Consider the following 22,293-nt stretch of genomic DNA (forward strand, 5'->3'; position numbering starts at 1 on the left):
TGGGGGACCTGCATCCTGGTCACCACTATATTTCACTGGGTCTCAGTTACTTTGTCTGATGTACCTTCCACCATTCTTATATAATCACACTATTTAACTCCCTTAGCAGTGCCATTCCTGTTTCCCTCTCTGCAGTAAGCTCTATTAATTGGCAAGATACATAAGGTGGGGGCTTGTAAATCTACTTGCATATCAATGTGTATTGCTGTATTATAAAGATGCAGAGATTGGGTCACAGTAATGAAGATTCCCTTAGGCTATTGAAATACCAAATCAATTTTCTGGAGAGAGAAAAAATAGAAGGATTATCATTCTAAGATGCCATATATATGACCAATCAAAATCTACTTGCATATCAATGTGTATTGCTGTATTATAAAGATGCAGAGATTGGGCCACAGTAATGAAAATTCCCTTAGGCTGCTGAAATACCAAATCAATTTTCTGGAGAGAGAAAAAATAGAAGGATTATCATTCTAAGATGCCATATATATGACCAATCACATCTTTTGGATGTTCACATTATCCATCAAACAGTTATTTTGGAGGTTTCCCCCCAATAATAATCACTTTGAAATGTTGTAAGCCATTGGCTAAACAGAACAGATGGACATTGTGATGGCTGAGTAAGAAGGGACCACCCCACAATGTGCAGCTCTGTTGAAGAAGTAAAAGGTCAGATTGTAAATAATCTCTCACACACTGTGGGAGGGGTTGTAGGCAGAAAGGGTACAGAAGTAAGGGAACTGAGGGTCATGTGAACAGAGTACAAGGAGGCCGAGGAAAGAAGAATACTAAAGGCACAGGGGTGATTAAAATGGCTGAAAGAAAAGAGAGAAAATAGGCAGGAAGCTTTCTGTGGCACTTGGAACTGAAGGATGTAGAGGAGACAGAGAGCTGAGCAAGAGAGGGCTGGCAGGAGCAGGATGTGGAAGAAAGCCTAGCTAAAGTCTCAAAGTGGGACTGTGTGCGGTTGACTCAGTCTTGGTCCTTTTTTGGCTGTGTGTGTGTGAAGTTGCAGTCAACTCAGGCCTGTAGCCACAGTAGGGCATTTCGGGGCCTGGCCCCCTGACTTCCTGTCAAGGCCCCCTGACTTCCATCCAGCCCCCAGCCCCCCAACCTTGGCTCTCTGGGCCTCCCAGAGGACTTCCAACTCTGTGAGCTGCCTGGAGGACTCCCCACTGCTGCCCCTTCCCCAAGCATGGCTTGCTTCCCCATGTAGGCAAGCAGAGTGTGAATGCCACAAAAGTGAGTTTTTTAAAAAAAATTAATTTTGTGATATTAGTGCCTCCCGACTTATTTAAAGGCCCCCTGAATTACAAAATCCTGGCTACAGGCCTGAGTCAACTGATGGTGGCCTTATAGGGTTTTCAAGGCAAGAGACATTCAGAGGTGGTTTGCCGCTGACTGCCCCTGTGTAGCAACCCTAGTGTTCCCTGGTGGTCTCCCATCCAAATAGTAACCAGAGCCAACCCTGCAAAGGTTCTAGGATCTGATAAGATCAGGCTAGTATGGGCCACTCTAGGGTAAGGTATTGAAAATGCCTGAGGACAGCAGTCCAAGCAGCTTTACAGTGCAATACAGTGTAAAGTTACTCCAGCCCATTGAAATGAATGAATGAATTTAGACTGGAATGTCACTGTGCATATGACTGCACTGTTAAAAGTAAAAGTGCGGTGGGGGAGCTAGGAATTCAATGGATCCATCTGTAATAACCAGCCCAGATCTTTATCCATATATCTCTGATATTTAAGACAACAGTTTTGCTTCCTTTGTGCTTTAGGTGATTAATTTAAAAAGTGTCCCAAACTGTAATTTATGATAGTGTGCATGTGACCACTTTTATTACGGTGTGCATGAGTCTTCTTCTTTTAACATTAACATTTCCTTGCTTACTTGGATGACAGATAGGTGTTGATGTGTGGCAGAATTTTTCTCATACCTTGGGGGGAGTGTTTGATGATCGCCTTCACAAGAAGTTATATGAACACATGGCAGAGGAATTCTTGCATTTCTGCACTGCCTTTAGGTGAGAGGTGCCTGACAAACCGTGTCAGTTGTTTTAAGTCTCTATAACAGAAGTACGTAGGCTTTTCTTTTGGTCATATCTACCTTAAAGGCAGACATTAAATGATTTCCTTTCACTTTCTTTTCACAGTCTGACAGCAATGCAAGCTTCCTCAGAGCTGCCCGAGCTGGCAATCTGGACAAAGTGGTGGAATACCTAAAGGGAGGAATAGACATCAATACATGTAATCAGGTGAGTGATCATGTGCAAGCTCATGGTGATGGAGTTAGGGAGGAAGGAAGGAATGTGATCTGGGTTGTTATGATGTCATTGTCCCATTCCTTCTTCCCTGCAATTTATCAGCTGCTCAAGGATGGAGCTGGGTTCTCTCCCACCACTACCCAAGACTGTTTCCATGGGGAGGGGAGGTTTGGTCCCCCTTTGTCCCTGGAGTGACCATTGTTTTGGAGTTGGGGGGAGGAAAAGAACTGTGCTCAGACAAAGTACAAGCTCTCACATAGCCCAAGTCTCAACATGTGTTAATTACTTCCATGAAAAGTGGAGGGTTAAGCTTCTTTTCATCTCCTTGTGGTCATTTTCCTGTCCAGCAGATGAAGGCAAAGGACAGTAGCTTGAGCAAATCACATATGCATAAGCCCTGTCTGAAGCTTTTGCTGGGGGGGGGGGACTGATGGATGTGGAGTGTGCTCCAACCCTTTATTGCCCTTTCCAAAAGTTTGGAACACCCAGGTTCCACATGCAGACATCCAGTTTTAAAATGAGACAGTTAACTATTTAATACTGAATTTATACTGAAGAATGCTGTGTTCTCTGCATTACAGGGCAAAATCATATTTGTTAAACAAGCCCACTATCCCAAACGTAATGGCACTTTGTTAATAATATGTACTGACATGAATATGCTTATAGTCAGGAGTGAAAATATCTTAGATCTCTTAATGGGACCATCTGTCAGAAAGCTTGAAATTGAAGATGGGAAGTTGCACTTTGGCCTCTTTTGTACCTGAATTATCCTGTACCAGCATACTTTTGCCCCTAGTTACAGTGTTGTATGGTACATAATTATTTCGTTTATTTCCAGACTGCAGAAGGTAATGATCATATCTTAGATCTCTTAATGGGACCATCTGTCAGAAAGCTTGAAATTGAAGATGGGAAGTTGCACTTTGGCCTCTTTTGTACCCGAATTATTCTGTACCAGCATACTTTTGCCCCTAGTTACAGTGTTGTATGGTACATAATTATTTCGTTTATTTCCAGACTGCAGAAGGTAATGATCTTCTTCGTGGTCTCTGTGCATCACACCCTTGGGATATACTGCGCCTGCGCTGACCTTCTCGGTACCGGTAGCTAGCAAAAGGGATTTTCGCGCCTCTCCCAGGTCACGCGCCGGCTCCACTGCGCATGACCAAGGAGGGGCACGCAGATCCCGCCAGTTCGACAAGCCCCATTGTCTTCTAGTAGCCCCCTGGTGGCCTCGGCAAGTTTGGTTCCCGACACTGTTGAGGTTAGCCAAGGGATCCTTTGTACACCTGCCGCAGGAGTTGGATCTCCTCCAGGCTCAGGAGGGCCAGGTCCTTCACTACGATCCTCTGAGTCTCAAGCTGACTCTGTGGGAAATACGCTTTCAGTGATGGACGCTCGTATCAATGATGTCTTGTTGAACTGTCGTAAACTGTCTACTCGGACTTCCTACACAAGGAAGTGGAATCTATTCCTGCAGTATTTGAATTCCTCAAATCTACCTCCTCCGCCAGTGGATTTGAGGTCTATTTTTGCATTTATTTTGTCCAGAATGGACTTGGGTCTCAGTTTTTCGTCGGTTAAAGTGTATTTAGCTGCGGTGTCAGCTTTTCATCCATCTGTTGATGGGTTTTCAGTTTTCTCGCATCCTCAGACAAAACAGTTTTGTAAAGGCCTTATTCGCCTGTACCCTCCCCGTCGTCCTCCAACCCCGGCCTGGGATTTGGCTTTAGTTTTGCGTTTTTTGATGGGAAAACCTTTCGAGCCATTGGCCACTTGCTCTCTAAAATTGCTGTCACTCAAGACTGCGTTTTTGGTGGCCATTACCTCTGCTCGTCGGGTCAGCGAATTGTCTGCTCTGAGGTGTGATCCACCATACTTAAGTTTTTCCCCACATGGGGTTTCATTGTCTTTGGACATCTCCTTTTTACCGAAAGTTGTTTCGGAATTTCATTTACGTTCAGATGTAGTTCTGCCATCATTTTTCCCGTCTCCTGCTAATGAAGAGGAACGGAAATTGCATTCTCTGGATGTTAAGAGAGCGTTGTTGTTCTATTTGGGCAGGACTAAGTCTTTTCGCCAGTCTCCAGCTTTGTTTGTTGCTCACAGTATGCCCTCCCAAGGGAAGAAGATCTCTTCCCAGAGGCTGTCGAGATGGATTGTGGAGGTGATCAAGCTATGCTACGCTTTGGCTAAGAAACCTCTTCCAGGTCAGCTTCGCGCCCATTCTACGAGGGCGGTAGCAACTTCCACAGCTTTCCTGCGAGGTATGCCGTTGGAGGACATCTGCAACGCTGCGACTTGGGCTACTCCGCTCACCTTCGTGAAGCATTATGCCCTTGATGTCCGGTCTTCTCGTCGTGTGGCGTTGGGTCGGTCTATATTGCAGACGGCGCAGATGTAGGGCCTCGGCCCCTCCTCCAGGTAAGAGTTATTGCTTGCTATTCTCCCAAGGGTGTGATGCACAGAGACCACGAAGAAGATAGACAGGTTGCTTACCTGTAACTGGTGATCTTCGAGTGGTCATCTGTGCATTCACACCACCCGCCCTCCTTCCCCTCTGCTCTCGGCCCTTCATCTTGTTTCTTTGAAGGCTGTTGGGCGGCGGTCAGAAGGAACTGGCGGGATCTGCGTGCCCCTCCTTGGTCATGCGCAGTGGAGCCGGCGCGTGACCTGGGAGAGGCGCGAAAATCCCTTTTGCTAGCTACCGGTACCGAGAAGGTCAGCGCAGGCGCAGTATATCCCAAGGGTGTGAATGCACAGATGACCACTCGAAGATCACCAGTTACAGGTAAGCAACCTGTCTTTGTAGCTCATAGGGAAGTGGTAGAGTATAGTAGCTGAGAGAAATTTAGTCTGGAGGCTAAATTTCATTTTTGCTACAGATTCCCTGGGTGACTTTAGGGAAACCATTTTTATGATTTTCAATAATGTTGGTCTACCTTAAAGGGTTGTTGTAAGGATTACAAAATAATGTGTATACAGTGTTGTGAACACCGCAACAAAATAAAATATGACATATTGTCATTTATAAATATGTGATCTGTTTGTTTAAAACTGTTCGTGCCTTCGTGATTTTCTCCATGAGTCAAAACAGTTTTTGATCTGACACTTTTAATTATGATATTTAAAATACCATTTTGAGGACTTAAATAATAGAGTTCTGGATAATTATTTTTTGATTATAGTCCTGGGGGAAAAGGAGCCAATGCAAGTAAGTTTAAGCTCTTCTCCCAATAATGGTAGAAGGAAATATCACTGTGTTGCATTGTGCAATTTTATGCATCATCAGAAATGTACAAAACAGCTATTGAGTGACAAAGAGGACAGTGCTTGACAGTTACTACAAAGATCAAAGCCATTGTGACTGTAGGATTAATAAAAAAGGCTTGTTAAGAACCGCTTTCCTCATTCTTTTCTGCCAATGGTGTTTGGAGTCATGGGAAGAGGTGACATTCCATGCTTGAGAAAAGTTGTGCTGCATAATCTAAACCATGTACAGTTTTGAGTGTAAACTTATCTTTGAGTTGGATAGCTATATTATATATGTTGGCAGAAACAGATGAGTATCCAAAAACTAAACAGTATTTGGTGCAGGAAATGCCATTGCCCTAAACGCAGCTAATCTTTGTGGGAAGCATCTTTATTTTTATTGCCGCTTTGGATTGTCTTTCTGCAGAGGTTAAAGTGAATTCTCTTTAGCTGCATTTCCCCCCCTGTAGGCCCCTGATGAAAGAACGTAGGTGCATGAGTGTTGTAAATATTAATTTTGCTAGTTAAAAATAGCATCAGCCACTAGACTGCTCTGGACTTGGACCAAGGTTCAAACGAGTGACCAATGATAATAGATGGCCTCATGAAAGTCATTGTCTTTCAGACTATTTTTAGTTTGTAAAATGGGAATTTAGAAGTCCTGTGAGCCACAGAAAAAGTTAGTTTCAGAGGGTAGCCACATTGTTCTGCAGTAGAACAGTTAGGTTTGAGACCAAAGGTGTTTCAGGGTATACACTTTTGAGAGTTAAAACTCCCTTTGTCAGATACTGTAGAGTGGAAATGTAGACCTGAGTCCTTTTATCCTAGTCAGAAGGTGGGAGGGGTGTTATGAAGAATGCTTCTGAAGGATGCAAAAGTACAATCAGCTTGATTAGAGCAGAGGGGAAGCTTCAGGCCTGTACGGGCATCTCAGGGCCTGGCCCCCTGACTTCCCACAAAGGGCCCCCCCCGACTTCCCATCCAGCCCAGGTGCTCCCTTGGGGTGTGTGTGCAGGTTACCCTTGACTTATTTAAAGGCCCCCCGAATTTAAAAAATCCTGGCTACGGGCCTGGAAGGCTTTAACAGATAAAATAACTTTTGCCAGAGTTCAAACCCCTACTTTGCCCCTATACTGTTTCTGAGAGTCCAGTGACAGAAGGTTGTGGGGGGGGGCCTCAGTGGTCTGGAGCATGAAAGTGTCACTCCACAATCCTGTCTCATTGAATACCAACCAGTGGCTTGTATTGGAAGGGGGGGGGTTGAATTAGAAGGGTTTTTAAAAGTAGTTTAGCATCTTTGTAGTCCATAAGATTTCAAACCATGAAAACCTGTGATACTGCAGAGGAAGTGGAAAAGCCCAAAGTTACAAGGTGATTGTCATGTCCCAGTAAAGGCAACATGGATATGACCAGTTTTACCATGTAATAATTTTCCCCATTCTCAACGTTTTTACCCACAGAAATATTTATTTATTTATTTTATTTATACCCTGCCCTCCCTGCCAAAGCCGGCTCAGTATTCAAGTGAGACTGTTGCAGAATTTAATTCTCCTGATGGAATGTCAGATGACTCTGCTCCAATTTAAATTTCAGGGCAGCCATGTAGATAGGTAGCAAATATTTTATTGATTTTTAATTGTAAATGGGAAAGATGCTGTTTTGCTCTCGGGCAGAATGGGAGGCAGTGTGGCCAGCAACCCTTGGCCTTCTGCATATCAAATACGTCTTCCCTAACAACACACCTGGTGTTCAGTGATCCCAACTACGGAAGTCTGAGGTTTCCCTTGCTATTTATGTGCAACATCAGGCAGTAAGTAAACACTCTGTGGGTTATTTTTAGAGGAAAGCTTAATCTGTGTTTGAGCAGATAGAGTTAAATAGCTTATAGTCATTGGCAGAACTAACCCAGTGCCAGTTAGTTCATTTTATATTAGCAACAGCTAGTGGATATGAAGGATCCCCTGACTTCCTTCGTTATAAATCTATATAAACTTGTAAATATAATTACACATTTGTGACTAAAAAACCATGTTCTATAAATGCAGAGCACTGGTAGCCATGGTTGCTTGGAAGTAGGTCCAACAGAGTGCAAGGATCTTACTCTTAAATGAATATTAAGTACCCCCTGCTCCTTCAGCCGACTCACAGTTCCAAACTTTCTCAGTTTGTAGGATCAGGATACTGCAACAGACTTGCATGCTCCCTCTGCCTTCCTTTTCATGCTCCAATTTCCTGCTTCCCTTCCCTGTTTGAAGAAATTATGGTTTGTGCTAACTTCCAAATTAATGCAAGCCTTTGGGCCAAGGTAAACATTCACTTATTAAAGAGTTGGGCAAGGGTTCCCTGCAGCCACAGAACAGCTTGGGGGAATGGCTATTAAAAAATAAAGCGGAGCCTATTTGTGTTTGGAACACCATGGTGAGAGGAGGAACTCCAGCCTCCCACCATCACTTTCTAAAGGAGTGCTGGAGGGAGTTAATTCCCCATTTCTCCTGTCCCCAGTGCTGTTTCAACATGGAAAACCTGGGCCCAGCTCTTAAAAATACTGAACATCTAGTTTGCTTCTTAGTTTGCCTCCAAACCATGGTTTCAGTTTGGAGGCAAACTGTAGTTCATATGAACTATAGATTGATTCGTATGGCATGGGAAACTGCAGACTGATGGTGGATGAACTCCTGGTAATTGTTGCCGATGCCTGCCAATGTTCACCTGGTCAGCAGATGAGGCACGCTGGCAAAATGGGGGGCAGTGATCTTTGTCTCTGAGCGATGATGTCACTTCCAGCATGACCCAGAAGTGCTGGCATCGCACCAATGTGACACTTTAACTCTAGTTTCAGGGTGAGTGCTAAAGCGTCGCCCAGGTGTGATGCTGGCGCTTCCAGGTCTTGCCAGAAGTTATGTCATTGCATGGCAATGAAGATTCCCCCCCAGCAAGTATCTGCTTCCCCCATCTCCTGCCAGTTGCCAGGCCATGCAACCCTATCAGACACATGCATTACATTCAGTTGATTAAGACAGTTTATATGCACATTTACAAAGACAGTTGGGAGTGGGAGTTATTACAAAGAGAGGTCAGAGGCCCAGTTTTTCAGGACAAGATGTGTGACACATTGCAGAACACTGGTGAAAACAAGATCCAGTCAAATGAATAAGAGGGTATGTGTGGTCTGTTTTCCAATGCTGATGAATTAGCAAAATTGGGTGAATTTGAAAAGTATACGTCAATACTTTTCTTTGTCTGCTGAAGCGAGAACTCTCCCTAGAAGCTAAAATTACTAAACTCAGGCTGTCATACTTGGGCCACTTTATGAGAAGACAAGAGTCAGTGGGGAAGACAATAACGCTAGGGAAAGTTGGAGGCAGCAGGAAAAGAAGACGACCCAACCTGAGATAGATTGACTCAGTAAACAAAGCCACAGCCCTCAGCTTGTAACACCTGAGCAAGGCTGTTAATGATAGGACGTTTTGGAGGTCATTGATTCATAGAGACACTGTGAGTCAGAAGTGGCTTGATGGCACTTAACACACACACACACATGCGCAGCCAGCTGCTTCACTCTCCCTTCAGTGGCTCCCCCCCCCCCCGGCATCTGATCGTGCCGGGGAGGAACTGCGCGGCGGCTCAGGGGATCTATCTGATCCCGCCACCGCGTGTCTCTTTTGGTGCGGCTCTAAAAAGCCGCACTTTGGCTGTGCTCCCCCCCCCCTGTGTGGCAGGGGCCATAGGGTTTAGAAAATCAGCACACTTGGATGTCTTTTTGGTACCACCTCTTCCCCTTCTCCCCAAAGACTCAGTACAGACTACAGAAATAAAATTCACCTTCAGAAATCCTACTCCATTACCCTCCCCCATCCTCTTTTAAATCCTGGATGGAAATATAGCATCAGTCTTCTCTCTGCAGTTGTTTCACTCCACAGTCCTCTGCTTCTTCCTACAACCCCACACCAAACCAAACAAAAAAAACCCCAGAGTTTGCCGGGATTTAACAGACTGTTCAGAGAATTGCAAGTGCCTTTGAGTGCCTGCAGAGTGTTTTTCTTTTACTGAAGAAAGATTGGTGGGCAAGAATTATAAGGACAAATAGTGATGTATGTTCAGGTATACGACTGTCAGACCCCTGGTTGGGGTGGGGTTTCCCCCAATTTCATGCTCCATTTTGATTTTTCAAAAACAAAATCATGGTAAGGGCTTCAGCTTCTCTCTATCCATATAGATTAATTTATAGCTCTAAAGTATAGCTGAAATGTATTAATGTTTGTTTTCATTAAACAATTAATGTATACTTAATTTGCTTTATCAGGCACATAGAATAATAACAGAGCCATCTTAAGCAGACTTCAATGGACTTAAAAGAGGGTAACTCTGCTTAGGATGGCACTGCAAATTTCAGATTGTCCCAGCTCCCTTGTTAGACATACATTTTTTGCAAAATTTGGGATAATACTGTAAAGTTTTATGTGATCTGAATCAACATCCTTATTTTATATTGTGTTTTCTTACTTGTGCAACAGAATCCCTGACTCTTTCAGCAACATACTGAAGCTGAATCACAATACTGATGTTTCTTTCCTGTGTCACTTGCATGGCACTATATTCTTGTTAATGAATAGTGAACTCCTTTCAGATCTGCTTCCCTCAAGAACTGACCACGATAGTATATGCTAATATACAGGCAAGGAAGGCGCTGCTTCGAACTTGTGATTCGTTTGCCTGATTTTGAAATTAGACTTTCAACCATACAGGATTGCACAAATAAAAGGCTGATGTTAGTGAAGGGAGTGCTCTCTCAGTAATAAAGGAATATGCAAAGAAGTCTGCAATTAATCCAGTTTAGTTATTTTCTTGTCCTTCCATCCTTTTCTCCTTCCCTTTCTGTGGGTTCACAGTACTATTTCTCTAGAATCTAGAGTAGGCTTTTTATTAAAAAGCTAAAAAAAACCATTGGGTCTTGTGTTCTGCTACTGAAAGGGGTTCTTTTTATTGTACCCAGACCTCAAGAACTGACCTGTGGATAACAAGGAAAATCAACATGAGACTTTCCCTCTGTGGTTTTCGACTGCCTTGATCTATTTAATCAGATAAAACAGCATTTGGTTTCCAGCCAGCCTCTCTTCTAAAGAGGCTGAATTGTGCCCAGCTGACCTTTTGGTGTTTCCACTGATCATTAAAACTGAATAGATCCTTTACTATTATCTGTGCAGCATTGTCTCAGTTCACTTAATACTGAGTTGCACAGTCTGTAGTTTATAGGTAAATCTTCCCGATTTACTGTTTTTATCAAGGTGAGCCTTCTGCTGTGATCCTAACTACACTTCCTTGGAAAGGAGGTTCTGAAATTAATTATGCCTTTAAAATAAAAGCCTTTGCAGCCAGGTTGTTTCTTATTCAGTCAATTCAGTCCTTATATTTGATTGATTCAGTCTTTGATTTTCATTTTTGGCCCTGCCTTTAGGAGGGAAGGCTCAAAGATCTAGACGCTTTAATTTAGAAAAATGGGGACCGTGGGGTAACCTGATAGAGGCATACAAAATTATGCATGGTGTGGGGAAAAAGGGAGAAACTTCTTTCCCTTTCCCATAATATTTAGGGTTGCCTGAAGGGGAGGAAATGTCCTGTCCCTTTAATAGAGACCCAATGGGATGTTATTTACATAATTTATCTCCATGTCATGAAAAGCTTCAGCTTCCCCTTAAACTACTCTTAAAGGGACAGTACAATTTTTCCAGGCCTCTTGGCAACCCTGCTAAAACTTGTATTACTAGTTACTGGAAGACAGACAAAAAGGTTCTATGTCACGATGTGAGCAATTGACTTGTGGAACTCACTGCTGTGTGCTGTGGTGATGAGCATTGGCTTAGATGGATTTAAAAGGTGTTGGACAATAGTTTGATGGACCATAGTTTTATTGCTGGCTATTAGTGATGGGAAATGAATGGGGCCTCTAAGGTCAGAAGCACTATGTCTCTGAAGTGTCAGATGGCAGAGACCAGTCAGTTGCTTGGGGGCCTTGCTTGTGAATTTCCCTGTAGCATCTGTCTAACCTCTGTTGGAAATGGGCTATTGGGCTAGATGGATCACTGGTCTTTTTTCTATTATTATTTGTCAGCTTCCCTTTCAACAAAATGACACCCACAATTCATTACTTTAGCCTGGTTGAGAAGAGTCATATCTACAGAAGAGCATGGTCTATTCTAATTCTGTAGTTCTCTAAGGATGGCTGATGCTGTACTTCCTAGTCAGTATCCTGACCTCCGACTTTCTACAGTCTCTCAGTCTGTGCAGTGTTCATTTACAGGGGTGACTATTTTTCTTCTTCTTCTGTGCCTTCTACACCTCTTTGCTGTGGTATATTGGGAGAATTTTGTATTGGATATGCATATGGAAGTCCATTGTATAGTGAGGAGGCAACCGTGAATCTGCATATTTGCTCTTTATTTGCCATCTTCCGCTCTGTGGCAAGGCTGTAGCTTGCCAAGGCCCTTTCCCAGCTAGCTGTGCCTGGGCCCCGTTCACATGGAAGATTTGCTATGGGAGAGCGACAAGTGAATAGTGGATTTTGTTGTATAAAATATGCCTCTCAGGAATCTCCAGTGAGCTGGTGGAACATTGTAAGCACTTTTGTTGCTTTTGCTGGGTTTTGTAACCATCACTTTGTCTTTAATACCTAAGTAATATCCCTTATAAATAAAAGCTGAATGGTGGTGGCACTTCTCTAGAACATTCCACACGCTCCAAAATCAGTTCGCTCTCTGATCTGTCATTCAGAGGGTCTCCCAATCCACTGGCTGCTTTGCCTGAATCCTGCCTCCAACATTCTAAACATTTTGCTGTTCCTCTCCCCCCCATAGCCAGTCAGAACACAGAGGTTATTTGCATATGCAGCCTCATTGGCCATTAACAGGCAGCTAGCATTGAGCAGATGACTAGCACTCTATGTAGTTTGCTGTCAGTTCTTAAACACTGGGTAGTATTGTGAATTGCAGTCAGCTGTTTGGTAGTTAAAGACAAATATGGTTTCTTTTGTAACTGACTAACCATGAGGGTTTGGCCTGCAATGGAAATGTAGACATCTGTTTTATTATTCATAGAATGTTTAGAATTTAGGAGAAAAAATTGAATGGTGGCAGATATAAAATCTGTAATAATCTCTCTTATAAATAAAAGCCGAATGGTGGTGGCACTTCTCTAGAACATTCCACACGCTCCAAAATCAGTTCGCTCTCTGATCTGTCATTCAGAGGGTCTCCCTATCCACTGGCTGCTTTGCCTGAGTCCTGCCTCCAACATTCTAAACATTTTGCTGTTCCTCTCCCCCCCACAGCCAGTCAGAACACAGAGGTTATTTGCATATGCAGCCTCATTGGCCTTTGCCTCGGAACACAGAGGTCGTTTGCATATGCGACTTGATTGGCTTTTGCCTCTAACATTCTAACCAGTTTGCTCTTCTGAGGTAAAATGTGTCCAATCTCCAGGTGAGGGCTAGAGATCACTCAGAATTACAGCTGCTTTCCAGATGGCAGAGATCAGTTCCCCTGGAGAAAATGGTGGGCTCTGTATCCTTATATGCTGCTGAGGTGGGCCCCGTATGACAGCCAATGTGACGTAGCAGTCAGGGCTTCAGTGCACGGGAGAGGCTGCAGGTGTGTGGGGGGTGGAAAGCTGAAGAGTGAGGGGAAAATAAAGGTAGGTTGATGATTGACTGGGAAGGAGATAGGGTTGCCAACTCCAGGTGGGAAATTCCTGGAGATGTGAGGGATGGAGCCTGGAGAGGGTGAGGTTTCAGGAGGCATGGGACCTCGGACAGGTACAAAACCATAAACTTCACCCTCCAAACCAACTATTCCCTTCTGGGGAACCATCGTTACCAATCTCCAGGTGAGGGCTGGAGATCACTCAAAATTGCAACTGTTCTTTAGGTAGCAGAGATCAGTTCCTCTGGAGAAAATGGTGAACTCAGTGTCATTATACCCTGCTGAGGTCGCCATAGCAAATCGACACTGAGTGTCCAAGGCTGGGGCACCCGCCCAGAGCCTCTTTCTAGAGACCATTGTATTTATTTCCACAACGGACCTTTTTCCTAGTCTTTAATAAACATCATCTTGAGCACACACAATTTTTTTCTACCTGGGCACTCTCTTTGAGATCCAGTCTCTGAAAGTGAGACAAGTTTATAGTATTTTACCTTGTCCATTCAGTGAAGAATTGTATTCTGGAGTTAGCCATGCACAAATACAAGCTAGGGTCCTGAGCCTGGATTCATGGATAAAACACCAGAATGTCACTACGGCTAGATCCTCCCCTGGCCATGCAAACATGGAACTGGGGGGCAAGGCTGGTCACTGCATTGGTGATATGTAGAAACTTGCATTCATTAGGATTATTAATGGAAAAAACAACACTTGCCAGTCAGCATATGTACTTTTTAATATAGGTTGATTATCTGAAATCAGCAGCTGTCACTTTATACTGCCTAGTGCTTGTCACCTGGTAATAATGTGTGTGTGTATGCGTGTAAAGCTTTTAAGGGTACAGCATCAGTGGCCAGTTGAAAAAAAGCCAGTGATAGCCAGTGTAGTATAGTGATTAAGCGTGTAGTTTCTGGAAGACTCAGATTTCAATCCCCACTCGTGCCATGGAAACATGGGTGACCTTGGGCTAGTCGCTGGGTGACCTTGGGTCAGTAACACTCTCTCAGCCTAACCTATTTTACAGGGTTGTTTTGAAGATAAAATGGAGGAGAAGAAAATCATGTAATAACATTATTTATTTATTTGTTTGTTTATTGCATTTATATCCCACCCTATCCCATGATGGGCTCAGGGCGGCTCACAATAGAACCAATTAAATAAAACAAGATGGCGGAAAAATAATATCAGTCCAGAGCAGCCTAATATGCTTCCTGTTAGATGTTAGCAGGATAGTAGGCATCTGTAGGCCCACTATGGACAGGGGAGGCCGAGATGGTAAAAAAAATCTGCTGCCTCAACCAAAGGCCTGGCAGAACAGCTCCGCTTTACAGGCCCTGTGGAATTGAGGCTGCCTTGGCAGGGAGGGCGGGGTATAAATCGATCTAATAAATAAATAAATCTCAATTGGGAGCACGGTCTACCCGGTGGGGGCCATGACAGAGAAGGATCTGGCCCTGGTTGAGGCTAAGCAGACATCCTTTGGGCCAGAGACTAGCAGTGGGTGTTCAGCGGAGTGCAAGGCTCTCTAGGGCATATATGGGGAGAGTCCTGCTGGATCAGACAAGTGGTCCATCTAGTCCAGCATCCTGTCTTATACAGTAACCAATCAGTTCCTCTGAATGGCCAACAACCGGACATAGAGACCAAGACCTTCCCCTGATGGTGCCTCCTGGCTCTGGGATTCAGGGATTTAGTGCCTCTGAATACAGAGGTGTCCCTTAGTTACCATGGCTACTAGCCATTAATAGACATATCCTCCATGAATCTCTCCAATCCCCTTTTAAATCTGTTTATTCCTGTGGCTATCACTACATCCTCTGGCAGTGAATTCCACATTTTAATTAAATAAGTATTTCCCCTTGTCCATCCTGAATCTACTGCCCATCAGCTTCATTGGATGCCCTTGAGTTCTAGTATTCTGGGTGAGGGAAGTGGTTTTAGGTCCCATTGGGAAGAAAGGCAGAGTATAAATGAATGAAATAATAAATAAAAACTGCAAACAGAGAACCATACTTCACATCAGAAAAAATAAAAGGTAAAACCAGTGAGTGAAACAAGAGGATCCATGGACAGAAAAAGCACTACTGGATTGTGTAAATATGCATCAGAAATCTGATAACGAATTTATAAATAAATCCACCATGTACCTATTCATTTTGCCTTCTTTCTCATTCTTTAATTGAAATCTTGGCAACCCTTGAAGGATGCCACTATCCTTGAGGGAGGAAAGCTTTGGCCTGCTAGTTTGATGTGCATTAGCATTTAGTACTCTTATGCTGGCATTTCCTTGAGTAGTGTTGCTCGAACATTGGCATTTTTATGAAAGTACAGCTGTGTGACAATTTTTAGCTGATTTTTTGTAACTATCTTTCTTACTGATTTTTATCAGCTTTCTTGTTTGAACTATATTTGCTCTACTATTCACCTTTTCTTGTTGTACCAAAAGAAATGTGCAGATTTGTTAATCTTTTCACTCAGTGTTTTCTTGTCCTCTTAATCTTAAATACTTTTGAATAAATGATTCAAGGAAAAAGTAGTTTGATTAAGGTGTAAGAATTAGTGGTTTGTTCACAATTGCTAGTGCTCTGATTAGCTGAATATTGAGTTGCCAGACCCTCTGGTAGACCCTCTGGTAGAGGCGGGGGTTGTTGTATCCAGTTGTGGTGTCTAAGATTTCCAGATATGTTCATAGAAAAAGCATATATTAGAAGTGTAATGGTCTGAGCCAGCATGGATAATTTGCATGCCAATTGTCTGCTGGTCCGGAGTTAGGTAACTGCTGCTAGTAGAATAAGGTAAATTCTAGAGATAGTGCAGTCAGTTGTGTCAGCACCAGTTGTTTCAATACAAACCCCATTCTTTCTTCCCCTGCTTCTGTCAAATACTTATTCACAGCGTTGGTTCTTTAACTTGTATCTTAGTTTAGCCACATTTTATTACATACCATTACTTCATTTAATATGAACTGGAGTGCCACATTAAGTTGTAGAAATCATAAATTGTTGATATTTTTAGGCTAGTGAGCAGCATTTTGAAAATGACAGTGCACGACACACCACCTCTTTGCAAAGTTGTACACACAGCTGACGTCATATAGCTTATGATGTCTGAGTTGTAATGGCTTGCTTTTCCTGTAACAAACAACCTCTGATAGGATATATTTTAAGCCCAAGTGGGATTTATTTCCCAAATAGACCTGCATAAGATCATACTGTGTGGGGTAAAACATGGAATCTAGAATATACTGAAGTGTAATAAAGGCTATTTCCTACACCAGTTTAGTTTCTGATACTTCAGCAACTGCACCCATGCTTATAATTAAATGAATAGGATTCCAGCATGTAAAATAATGTAAAGTGTAGTGAGTCAAAGTAATTTGTTTCTAGGAATGTGTTGACTTGGGCCACAGGTCTTTGCTCAGCTTAATTGTAAGCATGTTCTGAAGTCAGCAGAATTATGCTATGTGTTCACTTGGCATGTTCTACTTTTTTCTTTTCTAAATCGGCCCCTACTCTTGTTACTAAGCTGTATTAATTCCAGTAGGGAATTGCAGCAATATGCTCTTAATGAGGATGAACAAATTTGCAGAAGGCAGTTGGCTTCCCAGTAAGATACTGGATACTGTACTACCCTGGCGGTATTCAGAACTATTGATGTACTCTGTATGGCACAGCACCAAGGCCTGCTTTTAGAATTGATTTGCACTTCAAAAATATGTACTTTTTTATAATTACTAATGTTATAATTCCCGATACAATCTTTATTCATGAAATTATTGTGTTCTTTTAGAACAAAAGTCTGTTTTAACACATCTGTCATTTTTACAATGTAAGAATGAACACAACTTTCTCTTCTCCCCTTAAGACCTCTAAAAGTTTCTTAGGTAGTGAAGCTCATTAACTATTGCAGTGTTACTTAAATCCATTTTCATCCCAAGTGGCTGTTCATATGCAATTGATTTTGGAATTTATGTCTACACCTTATTTGCACCTAAATTGACTGTGCTGTTTAGTGATCTAATAAACTCACAAGATAGTTATAGAGTTTTAGGTGAACTCTGAACAGAGTACAATGTACATGATTAAAAGATTCTTTTTAACAGAGAAGATGTTAAGATCCAATATATATTCTTCTGAAGCTGGACTTTTCCTCTGTATTACGTTAAAACTGGGGGTTGTTGTATCCAGTTGTGGTGTCTAAGATTTCCAGATATGTTCATAGAAAAAGCATATATTAGAAGTGTAATGGTCTGAGCCAGCATGGATAATTTGCATGCCAATTGTCTGCTGGTCCGGAGTTAGGTAACTGCTGCTAGTAGAATAAGGTAAATTCTAGAGATAGTGCAGTCAGTTGTGTCAGCACCAGTTGTTTCAATACAAACCCCATTCTTTCTTCCCCTGCTTCTGTCAAATACTTATTCACAGCGTTGGTTCTTTAACTTGTATCTTAGTTTAGCCACATTTTATTACATACCATTACTTCATTTAATATGAACTGGAGTGCCACATTAAGTTGTAGAAATCATAAATTGTTGATATTTTTAGGCTAGTGAGCAGCATTTTGAAAATGACAGTGCACGACACACCACCTCTTTGCAAAGTTGTACACACAGCTGACGTCATATAGCTTATGATATCTGAGTTGTAATGGCTTGCTTTTCCTGTAACTAACAACCTCTGATAGGATATATTTTAAGCCCAAGTGGGATTTATTTCCCAAATAGACCTGCATAAGATCATACTGTGTGGGGTAAAACATGGAATCTAGAATATACTGAAGTGTAATAAAGGCTATTTCCTACACCAGTTTAGTTTCTGATACTTCAGCAACTGCACCCATGCTTATAATTACATGAATAGGATTCCAGCATGTAAAATAATGTAAAGTGTAGTGAGTCAAAGTAATTTGTTTCTAGGAATGTGTTGACTTGGGCCACAGGTCTTTGCTCAGCTTAATTGTAAGCATGTTCTGAAGTCAGCAGAATTATGCTATGTGTTCACTTGGCATGTTCTACTTTTTTCTTTTCTAAATCGGCCCCTACTCTTGTTACTAAGCTGTATTAATTCCAGTAGGGAATTGCAGCAATATGCTCTTAATGAGGATGAACAAATTTGCAGAAGGCAGTTGGCTTCCCAGTAAGATACTGGATACTGTACTACCCTGGCGGTATTCAGAACTATTGATGTACTCTGTATGGCACAGCACCAAGGCCTGCTTTTAGAATTGATTTGCACTTCAAAAATATGTACTATTTTCCTGCACTAAAACGGAAAGAAACCCCCATATATGGTTGTTCAAAGAAATCTACAAAAAGTAGATGGCTAAATTCTTACCTTGCATACAGGGCTTTTTTTGTAGAAAAAGCCCAGCAGGAACTCTTTAGCATAATAGGCCACACCCAACAGCAGAAACTCATTAGCATATTAGGCCACACCCCTGACAGCACAACTCATTGGCATATTAGGCCACACCCCCATATTACCAGAAGTGTGGTCATCCAGCCACACCCACCTTTTGCTTCTTATTCTGTTTACCTTGTTTGTTGTCAAAACCCAGGGCTTTTTTGTAGCAGGAACTCCTTTGCATGTTAGGCCACACACCCCTAATGTAGCCAGTCCTAATGAGTTTCTGCTGTTGGGTGTGGCCTATTATGCTAATGAGTTCCTGCTGGGTGTGGCCAACTTGGAAGCCAGCCGGAACTCCGTTCCTGTGCGATCCTGCCCCAAAATAGCCCTGCTTGTATATGCATATATATATATTTTTAAAAACAAACTTTTGTGGGAAAAGACTTTGTTGTTCCTCCAAATGCAGACTTTCCAGCACCATGGCAATGATTTGTCCCCTCAAAACTAATGAACATGTGCTGCAACTGCAGGTAGCCACAGTATGAAATGATCCAGCCAGATCAGCAGAGAGGGAGGACAAGCATCTTCAACTTGTGAAGAAGCAGAAGTGCCAGAACCCCCATTCAGGCTGGGATCTCGCATTCAGAAGTGCAAGGCAGGCAACCTTTGGGTCATTTTAATGCTGCTGGGTACAACTGCCTGAAGCCTTGCCTAGCCCTTGCTGAAAGGTTTAGAATTATAATACAAAAATTGTAGATATGTAGGAAACTACCTGGTACCATAGTTCCCAAGCAGCTTCCTGTATATCAGTGTATATCCCTCAAAAGCTTTGGATACTGGTGTGTGACTTAGTGTAGAATGGGAAGGGCGCAGTAATGTGACCCTTGTGACTGATGTCTGTTAGCATCTCTTTAATGAATACTTCGAAATCTACATCTTGTTTTTCTTAACCATTTTTGTCACCATTTCATGTGTTCATTCTAGGATAATAGACGTAAGTTGGGTTGTAGACCAGGAACCAAAGAACTGCATCATTAGTTCTGCATGTCCAGTGTGTATGTGCACGAGCTCTTGTGTTCTTGAACAACCACTGTTCATGATACTATGCAAACCAGTTTCTAACAGGAAGGAGTTTTAAAGTAGTTTCTGGTATTGCATGAATATGTATCTGTGTGACGTGTTCCAAGAAAATAGTGCCAAAAATTCTACTGAGAATTATTGCTTTGGATCATGGCCATTGTTTACATGTTCAGTTTTGAGAATGCTTTTTAAAAATGAAGTAGGGGAAATCTAAATAAGCAAACCAATACTTTTAATTAATATGAAGGTTTTCTGTCATAAGAAGTATTAACAGGAAGGCCCAGGTTAACTCTGTTAAAGAGGTACTATAAGAAAAAGTGCAGAGTAAACTTGAAAAACTAGTCTGGGGTACTATACCAGTTTGGGAAATGGACCAAATGCTGTAATCCTAAAGGCCTGTTTAGCTGGTTGATTAATTTACTAGAGATGTAAGTGAAGACAGGTCTACCAAGAGCCATCATGGGCCCACAGACAAATATTCCCCCTTTCCACTTCACATCACCTAAACACACGCCAAACATAATATGAAAACAAATTGGATGACTTGCCCAGCTCTATGAGCTCTCAGACCTTTATTTTCTTAGTGTTACCCTCCCCGGCATCTGGACTGAAGATGCCTACGATGGAGTCAGAAATGTGTTTGAATGTTTAGGTGAGCTGGTGTCAAATCAAACAGTGATTTTTAATAGCTGTTTCTTGATACCAGATTAAGTCATGGTGACTTAATCACTTTAATCCAGAAAGTACTTTTAAATTTAGGACATGGTGTTTTTAAAAGCTGGCTTTAGTGAAATAAGGATTGTCAGAATACGGGAAGGTATGGGGGGGTTATTGACATGTGGGTTTTTTGCTTACAGAATGGACTCAATGCTCTACACCTGGCTGCCAAAGAAGGCCATGTGGGCTTGGTTCAGGAATTGCTGGAAAGAGGCTCTGCAGTGGACTCTGCTACAAAGGTAATATATTTAACATTTTTATAGAAGGAATTATTTTCCTTCCTTGACTCAGGACAAGAAAAACCGTGGGTAACCAACTGATGTGTTCCTTACTTTGAAGAATATTTTCTCTTCTTGGAGGATGCAGAGTGATGAAAGGATACTGTTCTATGGGATTGTGATGGGATTGTGTTCTAGAAGGAAGAGACGGTGGAAGAATGGCGAAGTTTTGCAGTTTAGTATCTTTGTATCTTCCGCAACCACTGATTTTCATACTGGACTATGTGTGGGGCGGAGAAAGTAGGTAGATGGAGCTTTTGCTTCCTCTCCCATAGTACTAGAACTTGGGGGCACCCATTGAAATTGTTGGTAAACAGGTTGAAAACAAACAAAAAGAAATAGTTTTTTACTCAATGAGGAGGAGGAGAAATTTGAGAGAGAGAGAAAATAGTGAAGAAAAATGGATTGGGAGCCATATTATAGCTGCAACCAGCTGCACTTCATGTTGTTCAGTGGTTGATGACATGTAGGAATCCAGATCAGATTTGAATTCATTCCCTTACTTGTCTTTACCTGTTTCTGTGAAGATTCTAGATTTATCTCAATTATAAATGACCTATAGTGTATGTCAAGGAAATCCTGGTATTATAGCCCAACAAAAGCTTACAGTGCGGAGCAACATTTAAACAAACGGCTTCCCAATCATGGAGCTTCTGAAAGAGGCTTACCTCAGCCTCTCATTACAGATTTGTTTTTTGTTTTAATGACAGATAATTTCTGTCCAAGTCTATGTATAACTTTTAAATTGTGCTGGTGGTAAGTGCCATCAAGTAGCAGCTGATTTATGGTGACCCCTGGTGGGGGTTTCAAGGCAAGAAACATCAGAGGTGGTTTTCCATTGTCTGCCTCTGTGTAGGGACCCTGGATTTTCTTAGTGGTCTCTCATCTAAACAATAGCCAGGCTGACCTTGCTTAGCTTCTGAGATCTGACAAGATCAGGGTAGTCAGGGAAGCATTTAAATACGTTGTTTAATGTTAGGAATTTTATTCAGTGAAGTTTTGGGATGCTGTTTGTTGTAAGCTGCTTTGAAGGGGGTTATAAAATTAAAAATAAATGAGGATATTTGTCTTTTTTTACTACACAGAAAGGCAATACTGCACTACACATTGCATCCTTGGCTGGACAGTCTGAAGTTGTCAAAGTTCTGGTTAAGGAAAAAGCCAATATTAATGCACAGTCTCAGGTACGTTGACATGTTGTCCTCTTATGATGTTGTGTATCATGGACCATAACTTATTTTTGAAAAACAAGCCAAGAATAATCTGTCATGCACAGGATAAAATCTCTGCATGGGGCAAAATGAAACTAGAAACTAGAAAACAGGAGCTATAGTGCTAATATTCCCAACTCCAAGTTGGGAAATTCCTGTAGATTTGGGGGCGAAGCCCAAGGAGGAGTTTGGGGAGGGGAGGGACCTCAGCAGTGTATACTGACATAGAGTCTACTCTCCAAAGCAGCCATGTTCTCTATATAAAACACATTTTAAAATTTTGTTCATTGTAATTAATCTCTAGGGAATGAAATTCAGACCGTTATCCTGGCATACAGTACTTAACAATTCATTAAGGAACTCAGCTTTTCTTTTGTTCTCTGGAAGCAGATTTTGAAGATACATTCAGTGGCTTATGGCCTTGAGGCACAATCCATTGAGGAATTT

General features: G+C 42.1%; 1 protein-coding gene across 1 annotated transcript in view; it reads left to right on the top strand.

Annotated features, from left to right (window-relative positions):
* Positions 1-22,293, top strand: part of ANK2 (ankyrin 2, neuronal) — a 180,017-nt gene that overhangs the window by 8,152 nt on the left and 149,572 nt on the right. Inside the window, exons 2-4 of the mRNA XM_015411007.1 lie at positions 2,159-2,260; positions 20,498-20,596; positions 21,721-21,819. Coding sequence (XP_015266493.1) covers positions 2,159-2,260; positions 20,498-20,596; positions 21,721-21,819 — 300 coding nt within the window. The remainder of the gene's footprint in view (positions 1-2,158; positions 2,261-20,497; positions 20,597-21,720; positions 21,820-22,293) is intronic.

This window comes from Gekko japonicus, unplaced genomic scaffold (assembly GCF_001447785.1).
Source record: "Gekko japonicus isolate JY-2015 unplaced genomic scaffold, Gekko_japonicus_V1.1 scaffold362, whole genome shotgun sequence".
NCBI classification, from domain to species: domain Eukaryota; kingdom Metazoa; phylum Chordata; class Lepidosauria; order Squamata; family Gekkonidae; genus Gekko; species Gekko japonicus.